Consider the following 11,788-nt stretch of genomic DNA (forward strand, 5'->3'; position numbering starts at 1 on the left):
GAGAGGATGCTTCACATGGAGGAAAAGAAAGAGGGAGAGAAAGAGAGAGGGGGGGGGGGGGGGGAGCACGAAATTGAAGGAAGAAAAAGGGAGAGAAGTTGAACTTTGAGTTGAGTCTCACAAGATTCTCATTCATCAAAGTTACAACAAGTGTTACACATGTTTCTATTTATAGACTAGGTAGCTTCCTTGAGAAGTTTTCTTGAGAAAACTTCCTTGAAAAGCTTCTTTGAGAAAACTTCCTTGAGAAGCTAGAGCTTAGCTACACACACTCCTCTAATAACTAAGCTCACCTCCTTGAGAAGCTTCCTTGAAAAGATTCCTAAAGAAGCTAGAGCTTAGCTACACACATCTCTCTAATAGCTAAGCTCACCTCCTTGAGATGAGAAGCTAGAACTTAGCTACACACCCCCTATAATAGCTAAGCTCACCCCCATGACAAAATACATGAAAATACAAAAAAGTCCCTACTACAAAGACTACTCAAAATGCCTCGAAATACAACTGTAAAACCCTATACTACTAGAATGGCCAAAATACAAGGCCTAAACGAAGGAAAAAACCTATTCTAATATTTACAAAGATAAGCGGGCTCATACTTAGCCCATGGGCTCAAAATATACCCTAAGGCTCATGAGAACCCTAGGGCCTTCCCTTGGATCTCTGGCCCAATCTACTTGGAGTCTTCTATCCAATGCCCTTGCGGGATAGGATTGCATCACTCAGCAACTTGCGGGCATGGAGCCGAAATCGCCTGCATGAAGGAAGAAACAAAAAGAATAAAAGGAAAAGAGAAGAATATTTAGAAGAAAAAGAAAATACCTTTGGGGGGGATTGTGGGTTATGACAGCGATGCCGTTTTGATGAACAAAGCCATTCACAAATTCTTCGGCCATAACGGAAAATACTCGCAGAGAAAAGGAAGGTTAAAAAAAATTAGATACGAAGCTGTCGTGAAAGAAAAAAAAGAAAAAAAGAAGGAAATACCTGAGGTGAATGTGTTGCGGTACATGGAGCCGGAATCGCCTGCATGAAGGAAGAAACAAAAAGAATAAAAAGAAAAGAGAGGAAGATTCAGAAGAAAAAGAAAATACCTTTGAGGGGATTGCGGGTTATGACAACAATGTCGTTTTGATGAACAAAACCATTCACAAATTCTTTGGCCATAGCGGAAAATACTCGCAGAGAAAAGAAATGTTAAAAAAAATTAGATACAAAGCTGTCGTGAAAGAAAAAAAGAAGGAAATACCTGAGGTGAATGTGTTGCGGTAAAAACTCGTCCTCAACAACTTGCAGGCATGGAGCCGGAATCGCCTGCATGAAGGAAGAAACAAAAAGAATAAAAGGAAAAGAGAAAAAGATTCAGAAGAGAAAGATGGAGAAAGAGAAAATTGAGGGAAAAAACACAGAGGCAAAAAACACAATAATGGAGAAAACTCAGGAGAGAGAAGAAAGAGTAATGGAGAAGACACACACAGTTTCGAGTATTAAGCGAAATTAAATGAGCCGTAAAATCCGCCAATTAGGAAGCGACATGTGACGAAGACAACAAAAGAGTATTAAGAGGAATTAAATGAGTCGTTAAATCCGCCAATTAGGAAGTGACATGTGACGAAGACAACAAAAAAATGATGAAGTGAAGAAGGAGAAAGGGCAACTTATAGATTCCTACAAAATTTCCAAAATTCCAATTCTGTTAACTAGAGCGGGACACGTGTCGCAGCCTCAGCCATAGACATTTTAGTATATTCATCATACTCCAACTTTAGTAAAATGACCAAAAAAATAAAAAAAAATGAATTGCTGTCAAGTTCTCAGTCATAAATATTTTAATACATTCAACACACTCCAAATTTAGTATATAAATATTGATGATTTAAATCCTTTAATCTCAGAGTCTTTTAAGTATACTTGAATAAGAGACAACAACAGTTTTACTCGTTAACTTTTGTCTCAATCAAACTGGAGAGGTAATTATTTACATTAAGTGAGTTCATTCAAATATCTCTCAAATTAAGGGAAACTGTTAGCAATAAATTCTTTACAATTGATAAATTTTTCATGAATTAATTCTATAAAATGAAAAAGTGGATGGTTTTTCTTGCTAGTTTCCCGTATATGGCCAAGAAAGAAAGAATCAATTAATTAATGCAATCGGCACACTGAAATGCATTGGATGTAAAATATAAAATGAAATTCAAATAATAGTGAAATAAGACAAAGATTTTATTCAAAAAGATGAATGACTAATACGAGAGTGGTCGATCCTAGCGGTTGATTAATTAGTGATATCACGTTGTAGGGGACACCGTATGGCTAAGAAAGAAAGAGCCAATGCAATCAGCACGTTGGTTAGACGATTAAGCGATGCGTTGGATATTAAAATAAAAATAAATTAGCCTTTAGCAGCTTCATGGCAATAAAATCCAAATGTTTGAAATAAAACAAAGATTTTATTCAAAAAGACGAATGACTAAAACAAGAGTGGTCCTAGTGGTTGATTAATTAGTGATATCATGCTGCAAGTACATATTTGCCTATTTGTAATTCTAATATATCAAAAAATTGGGACCAGAAAATGAAACCAAAATTGATAAATATAATGATGAAAATATAGAGAGTTACAAACTATTAAATTATATAATGGGAATAGTTAACCGAAATTTTAAAATTATAACACGAATAATTTTTCTGCAAATTGATGAAAAACTAATAGTTATTCCAATGGACGACAATTGAAACAATTACAAGAATCATTGAACACAGACGTAAATCTTGATAAATTTCTATTTTAATAAATTTTATAAATGAAAAAAATTATTTTTATCACTTCAACATTATATCGTGAGATTCCATGAAGTTACAAAAGTAATTAAATAAAACTTAATTTAATATTTTATAGTATCAATTTATTTTAATATATAATTTAAAATATAAAAAATATCTACAAGTATCTTACTATACAAAATTTGACACCCATTTACAGCAATAATTTATAATATAATTATGGAAAATATGTTATAGTTCCTTAAACTTTGGGCATTTAATTTGGTTTAAACCCTAACTTTTTTAGTTCTCAATTTTGCAAATTACTATTTTTAGTCTTCAAAGTGACTTTGAAAGTGTCTTCTTAATTAGTCTCCAAAGTGATGCTGAGAGACTAAAAAATAATATATTTTTAAATGGAGGGCCGAAACCGAAATATTCTCAAATTTTGAGAAATTTAAAATATATTTAAGTTAATAATTGATATAATTCAACTATTTGATTGATAAAAATTATAATTTCCAAAATGTTACTACTAATTAAGTTTATCCAAAAAAATACTTTGCACCAAAAACATTGTGTACGTTTGAATTTCAGTTCAAAATGTGGTGCATGAATTTTAAAGTAAATCTAATGATTTACAAGTTCACTTTTGTAAAAGAAAGGAGCTGAATTCTTTTTCAAATTTCATTTTACTCTAAAGGTCAGTTTGAAACTGAAAAACAAACATGCACATTGTTATCCAAAAAAATATTTTTAAAATAAAATACATAATAAATAAATAAATAAATATCTTTAAATATAAAAATTATATTTTAGATTTATGATAAAAAAAAGTTATGATAAAAGAATAATTATTTTTAACTATTGATAATTAATCTAAAAGAACCATTGATAAATTTTTGAAAAAAATATTGAAATTTAATTTAAAAATAAATATGAAAAATATAAATTGAAAGATCAACCTTACTTTTAAAATTTTATTTTAAATTTTAACTTTAAAGTATTTTTAAATTAAAACCTAAGTATCAATAACTACTATTTTTGATATTTAATTATTCATAAATATAGATAACATAATGGAGCGAAAATGATTATATTTTGCACTGATTCGTCATGCTATCTGGTATAAAACAATGACAAGATTGTTGGCCAGCCAAAGGAGGAAGGGATTTTTTTTTTTGTTTTTTTAAGAGGAGGAAGGGAAGTCTGTATGTTCTGATTGAAACTATTTGTGGGAATTGCTGATTAATGATATTAATAAAAAAAAAATATGATCCTCGAGATGTAACAGTAAAATTATTTAGATGGCAACTTCGTCACACAATCACCAATAATAAATGTTCCTGCACCACTTAATAATTTTACAAATTAAGAAAATCATGCATTAATTAATTTATTTTTGACATTACAATAGTTCCTAATAAAAATGTATTTAAATCTTCAATATATCTAACGTCATGGCTTATTCCATGAGATAACGAAATACATTTGTATACATTTGAATGGTGGATTTTTAATTTCCTCACTTATTCTATGCAATACAAGGTAAACGGATTCAATTATTCATTCTTCCAAAGAGATAAGTTAATTATCATTCGGATTAATAATTTGTTATTTTTTATTTATTTATATGATATTCAAGTTTCTCGTTCTCATATCTAATTTCATCTCACACTTTTAATCTAACAAATTATGAATCTTTGACAAATTCGCCTTTGTGGGGGAACATAGTGGTGTGCTGGAAGTTAACTGGTGGTCTTTAATTTGTTGGGTTTTTTTTTTTTGTCTGATAGTGCTTGGATCAAATCTTGAATATGACCGGGTTTGAGGATTGTTCACGAACACGCCATTTTGGTATGTGCAAGGTATGCGGTAAGCAAAGTAGGATATTATAGGAGTCATGGATCATGGTGGGAATAATGCTCTTGTTTGTGGCATGTTTCCTATGATATACTTCCTCCGTCCCTATTTCATCTTTCTTATAAATTAGTTATTTTTTTTTACTAAAATACATTTATTTATTTTAATCTATAATTAAATGCTACTTTAAATTGTCATTTTCTTTTCTTATATGAAAATTGAAGAAGATGGATAAATTCTTATTAATATTAAGGGTAATTTAAAATATATATATATATATATATATATATATATATATATATATATATATATTTAAGAACAAATTTAATATTAATAATTAAATTAACTAATTTTTTTAATAAACATAATTTAGTCAACTATATCTTATAAATAAGAAGGACATTATTAGTTTAAAGGTTTGGCGGGGTGCATTACTTGTGATCTCACCATAGATTTATATCTTTTAATATAGATTATTTTGCTATAGAAAAATACATTTGTCTACATTTGTGTGTTTGTGTTATGGTAGTTGTTATGGAAGATATATGTATATATCTTCGCTATGTAACTTCTTAACGCAAGACAAAATCTATTTGGACCATGGCAACCCAAACTTTGTGTGAATCTCCTCTTCCTGTTGTTGACTTCATCAATGAAAACATGAAGCCGGGCACCGATACATGGCTTGGAGCCTGTCAATTGGTGCGGAGAGGATTTGAGGATTACGGTTGTTTCCTAGCACGCTTCAGTAAGGTTGGTCCAGAGCTTCTCAACTCCGTTTACTATGCAATGGAAGAACTCTTTAGTCTTCCATTGGAAACCAAAAGGAGAAAAACAAGTGATAAACCAAACCATGGCTACACTGGACAAGTACCCACATCGCCTCTATTTGAATCTTTTGCGATTGACAATCCATCCAGTATTGAAGATTGTCAAAAATTCGCACGCATAATGTGGCCAACGGGAAATGACCATTTGTGGTATTTATCATTCCAATTAATTTTTGCTAGTATGTTTTTCTTTGTCCGGTCAAGAGATCACGGATTTCCTTAAACTCACTGAGGTAGATACTTATTTCACTTGCAGTACATGACTTATTGACCTAAAAGAATGTTACATGCACATGGAGTAAATCAAATATGAACTTTTTTGTTAAATAGATCTTTTCCTAAATGTGAACCCAGTAAAATCTTACACCACCATGTCAAAACTTTGTGTCTAGTTTATTTATACTGATTATCATATCCTCAAGTTTTTAAACTTATTTTATTTCTCTTGATAGTGAAAGCGTCAACGAGTATACAAAGATGTTAAAAGAACTAGACCAAACCGTGAAGAGAATGGTATTTGATAGCTATGGCCTGGACAAGCTGAAATGCGAGTCATTCCTCGAGTCAACCAATTATGCTTTTCGAAGCTACAAATATAAGATACCTGCGACAGATGAGAGCAGCGTGGGAGTGAATTCTCATACGGACTCAACCTTCATAACCATATTGCATCAGAGGGTAGATGGCCTAGAAGTTAAATTGAAAGATGGAGAATGGTTTGGTGTGGATGCCTCACCTTTGTTTTGTGTCATGGCTGGTGATGCATTTATGGTTAGCTTCTACAACAATCTTATAGTAAAATATTGACTTAAATGATTTAGGTTTCTAATATATTAGTGAATTTTATTTTTGATTCCTAATAAAAAAAATTGATATTAAGTCTCTAATAAAATAAAATTTTATTTTTGATTCTTGTTATTTTATTTTTATTTTTTTAGTATATCTATTTTTTCATTTTTGTTCATATAATATGTAGATTATTTGTTATTACTCTTTATCAAATATTTTTCAAAAGATTAATACAAAATATCATAAGCACCCAAGAATATATATATATATATATATATATATATATATATATATATATATATATATATATATATATATATATATATATTAAAGAATTAAAAAAAACAAAATAACAAAGAACAATTAAAAATAAAATTTTTGTTTTACTAGGAAGTACTCAACGTCAAATATTTTTATTGGAGATTCAAAACAAAATTAACTAATTTATTAAAGTCCAAAAATATATTTAAGCTTAAAATATGTTTAAAAGTTTACTGTTTGAGTTTTTTTTTTTTTTACTTAGAATTAATATTTCCATTTTGCTGAACGTTTGATTTGAATTTCTTTATTTCATTTGTTTGCTTAGGTATGGAGTAGTGAAAGGATAAGAGCTTGTGAACATCGTGTTATTCTGAAATCAAAGGTAACCAGGTACTCCTTGGGATTACTTTCATACAGTAGTAAGATGGTACAGACATTGGAGGATCTAGTCGATGAGGAACATCCAATACGCTATAAGCCATTCGACCATTATGCATATGTTGGTTTTCGTTTCACAGAGGAAGCCGTAAAATATACAAGTCGTATCAAAACATATAGTGGTATTTAATTAATTTGAGACAATCTATGTGTGTATATATATATATATATATATATATATATATATATATATATCAGAAAGGAATTATTGACTTGTAAGAAGTTGAATATAATAGTTTGTGGCTTCCTTGGGGGCAACTTATTATCGGTTTATATATAATAAATGTTTCTGCATTTGTGAGTAAATAATTCAACGTTTAAATTTTCTGACCAAAAAAAAAAACCCCTATTACATGGTTGAAAAGTTGATTTCTACGAAGTCTGAACTCAAGAACTGTATAGGCTAATTTATTACATGGTTGTTAGTCCATGCAATCTGGTCATATGAGCATTACTAGTCTTACACAGTTTGGTTGAGCTTAAGCCTGAACTTATGTGGTTGCGTGCATTTACTTGTGCCTTATAAGTTATAATTGATGACTGAGAGTGCTATTTCATCAAGAAGCTAAGAGGTCAATTAATTTTGGGGTGAGAACAGTCACGGATTTAGGGGGAAAAATATTAATAAAAAGAAAATGAATAAAAGAAATAAGTTTTTAAACTTCTGCTAATATATCCTATTTCTAATTTTACACAAAATTAATAATAAATACTTTTATTAAACTTATTATTTATTAAATAATTATTTATTAGAAGTTAGATATTTAAATAATCGTATAAAAAATTTGAATCCCCTCTAAGACACTCTCGGATTCATTTTTGAAGGAGAATGAGTCGAGAGATTCTAAGTCGTCACTTCTTGATTTTTTTTATTAGAAAAATTTATATATATATATATATATATATATATATATATATATATATATATATATATATATATATAAAGTACCAGAGATGCCAAAAAATAGAATACACAAAAGGTTATACTATATTTGCATCACACTTGATTAAAATACTAAATAATCTCCCTTTAGCAAAAGCCATATAACAGAGATGTCCCTCTGCCACAATCGAACCCCCCAACATACATATATCTTAAAACTAAACATTTTCCTGCAGTACCACCTACCAATGGCGAACCTATAGCTATGTGAGGATGTGCACTTGCACCCCCTTATTTTTTAAAATTCATCAAATTTGTAAATAAAATCTTATATTTTATTTCATCTATATTTATATAATTGAATCTACTAATTTTATTTTTTATAATTTACACCCACTGACTTAGGGTCTTGGATCCGCCACTGCCACCTACCCGCATTTACTAATATCCATGTAGTTAAATACATGGGATATAGCAATTAATACCCATGCAGAAAATTAGGTTGAGCTAACAAGGGCTTATTCTAGGACTAGAGCTCTCCACCTTGTGCAAGTGTTAATCATAACATCTAGAATTCTCCTTCACCGAGGCAAACAAGCTTTAGGATTGCTAGACCACATTACAGAGTTTTGGATGACGTCACTTTCAGTGAAGGAAGATAAGTCTGGATAGATGCCACAAGGATTACCTTGATAAGTCTGAGATTGGTTCAACAAGGAATCCAGAGAGAAGCTCTCACAATTTTATCAAATGCCAAAAGTTCCTTTATTGAAAACGAAAACCAATACATATAGTGTATTTGAATAAAAAGATAAAAATAGACATGAGCCTTCAAAACAGTTTGGGTCAAAATTACAACGAAAAAAATTATAAATAAAAAAAGAACGTATTTGGCATGGACCTTCATCCTTCTCCACTTGGGCCTTCATTCTTCTCCACTTGGGTCTTCATCCTTCTCCACTTGGGCCTTCGTTCTTTTCCACTTGGGCCTTCATCTTTCTCCACTTGGGCCTTGTTAAGTATCCATGCTACCATTTGTTGGAGGGTATCCACTGATTGTTTAGTCCTAGTCCTGGTCATAGGTCCTTGTATTTGGCTAGTTTTAGGATTCTCATTATTCTCTCCTTCTTGGAAAGCATTTGCCCTCAAATGTCTAGGATCATCACTGGGTTCAAGTACCACTTCCTTCCTGTTCTTGTTGGCTTGCTTGGCGTAGCTTTCATTCTTCTTTGCAATTTGCACCTTCACTTGGTCATACAATCTTTTCACATACTCAACTTTGACTTGTGCTTCCTTATGCTGAGTCTCTTGGGGATTGCTTTTGTAAGCTGGCCTGTTAGGCAATGAAGCTCTTGGAAGGAGATCAACTTGATGTTCCATGCCTCTTGAAGGTGGCAATCCATGAGAAATCTCCTTGGGAAAGACATCTTTAAATTCCTGCAATAAGAGTTCAACACTATGAGAAACAGAAATAGTTAACTCATTAGAATTATCAGTAGAATTTTATTGTCTTTGCAATATTGTAGATAAAGTGGTTCACCAGCAAGTACCACTTTCCTCACTTCACTCGCCTATGCAAAACAATTAAATTTTCTCTCAGGTGTATCACTCTTCTTTTTCCTATTCCCCTATGGTGCCTCACTATTTTCTTTCTCTTGTTCTCTCTTTTCTCTCATTCTGATTTGGTCATCACACACTTCTCTAGGGGATAGAGGTTTAAGAATAATTTTATGGTCATGGTGCTGGAAAGAAATCTTGTTGGTGAAGCCATCATGCACTGCTTTGGTGTCCTCTTCATTGTTGGCCCTCACTAGTGTCATCTCCATCTCCTTGTAGTACTCCTCCACAGTCAAACTTCCCTGGGACAACCTCTGGAATTTCTATCACATGGTTCTACTGTAGCTAATTGGAACATACCTCTTTCGCATAACCCTTCTCATCTCAGTCCATGTATCTATCTCCCGCCCTTCTTCTCTCTTCATCTCTTTTTGATTTTTCTTCCACCAAACAAGGATAATCATTGCAAGAGAATGCATGCTGAATCTTCATCTCCCAATCAAGGTAGGCGTCTAGGTCACTCATGCCTTTGAAAGAGAGTACATTGAGTTTTACTCCCTTAATTCTATCCTGCCCCTCTATTCGGTTCGGTCCATCATTGACCCTTCTGTTGCCACCATAAGGTCTCCTAGCATTTGGATTCATTTGGTGCTCTAGTCTTTCTATTCGTCTGTAGAACTCTTCATTGTTATGGTTCAACAAACGTTGCATTTGTGTAGTCATCACATCCAGTAATAAGCACTGAGATCCGTCCAGTTGATGATATTCAGCACCACTGTCACTAGCTCCTACCATGATTAAGGAACAAACAATTCTACAGTAATTTAAACAAAGATTATAGGACCTCACCACACTCAACTCACGTGTTTCTCTCTTTGATGGTAGTTCACTTGTGTTTGATGCTCTCAATATAGACTTTTGTATGATGTTTTTTTTTCACTCTTGCCTTTTACCACTCACTCCCTCTTAAGTTCCTGGATGAATCAAATTAGACACACAAGGTATATAACAGGAAAGACAATTTAATTATCACAGACTGAGTAACAAATTTGATTTGGATAACAGATTAAATTTGATTTGGATAACAATTAGATTTGATTTGGACAACATATTAGATTTGATTGGATAACAAATTTGATTTGATTTGGATAATCGAATTGATTTGGATAAAAGATTTGATTTGGATAACAAATAGAAGAAATAAGGAAGCTACTTAATCACAAAGAAGAGAACAAAATTAACGAAGATAACATGTAAACTTCAATTGGTCATAACTTTTGCTAAGGTTGTCCGTTTGAGGCCCACTATATATCAAAACACTCAAAATTCAGAGGAGAATCCAAATAAAGGGGATTTGGTCCATGATTTTCTTGCAAAAAAAATGCCTCAAACTGCCTCAATTTCGTGTTCAAAGATCAAACACCCACTTTCTTTCTTTTTTTCTTATTCTTCTTTTTTTTTTTTCAAAATTTCTACAACTTTTTTTATAATGCTTTCTTTTCAAATTTCTCTCTGATAATTTAGGCAATTCGTTCAATAGGCAAATAGGCACATAGATTCAAGAGCCCACTCAACCCCAAAATTCTTCCAGTAAGCCAAATTGTCCCCAAACAGAATTTGTAACAAAGTTCAAACAGATTTTTTTTACTCAAAGTCTGGAAGAAACAAGAAACAAGAACAAGAACAAGAACACAACAAGACGCAAACAAGAACGCAAATAACAGAACAAGAACAAAACACGAACCTGGACAAATTACAAAGAAAAATAATTGGATAGGATAGAACCTGTATCAAGAGGCGAAGCTCTGATACCAGATGAAGTGATCCTTACTAGGAGTGGATCGCTTGATGCAGGTTATAGAGTTTTGGATGATGCCACTTCCAGTGAAGGAAGATAAGTCAGGGTAGACGTCACAAGGATTACCTTGATAAGTCTGAGATTCGTTCAATAAGGATCCCAGAGAGAAGCTCTCACAAAATTTTATCAAATGTCAAAAGTTCCTTTATTGAAAAAAAAACCAATACATATAGTGTATCTGAACAAAAAGATAAAAATAGACATGGGCCTTCAAAACAGTTTGGGCCAAAATTACAACGAAAAAATTATAAATAAAAAAAGAACATATTTGGCATGGGCCTTCAAATTAGTCTGGGCCTTCATCCTTCTCCACTTGGGCCTTCATTCTTCTCCACTTGGGCCTTTGTCCTTCTCCACTTAGGCCTTGTTAAGTATGTCTGCTACCATTTGTTGGAGGGTATTCACTGACTGTTTGGTCCTACTCCTGGTCATAGGTCCTTGTATTTGACCAGTTTTAGGATTCTCATCATGTAGCCAAGTCCAAACTTGAAATTTGATGTCCTCATCGGTACAGGCTAGTTTCACAGAATTTGGGCCCCTTTT

At 32.2% G+C, this 11,788-nt stretch overlaps 1 protein-coding gene across 1 annotated transcript in view; it reads left to right on the top strand.

Moving 5' to 3' along the window:
* Positions 1–5,115: 5,115 nt before the first annotated feature.
* The window catches only part of LOC100777761 (probable 2-oxoglutarate-dependent dioxygenase AOP1), a 13,218-nt gene continuing 6,545 nt past the window's right edge, over positions 5,116–11,788 (top strand). Inside the window, exons 1-3 of the mRNA XM_003553777.5 lie at positions 5,116–5,609; positions 5,912–6,230; positions 6,835–7,110. Of these exons, the coding sequence (XP_003553825.1) occupies positions 5,230–5,609; positions 5,912–6,230; positions 6,835–7,077 (942 nt within the window). The 5' untranslated portion in view covers positions 5,116–5,229 and the 3' untranslated portion in view covers positions 7,078–7,110. The remainder of the gene's footprint in view (positions 5,610–5,911; positions 6,231–6,834; positions 7,111–11,788) is intronic.

Source organism: Glycine max, chromosome 19 (assembly GCF_000004515.6).
Source record: "Glycine max cultivar Williams 82 chromosome 19, Glycine_max_v4.0, whole genome shotgun sequence".
Taxonomy (NCBI): domain Eukaryota; kingdom Viridiplantae; phylum Streptophyta; class Magnoliopsida; order Fabales; family Fabaceae; genus Glycine; species Glycine max.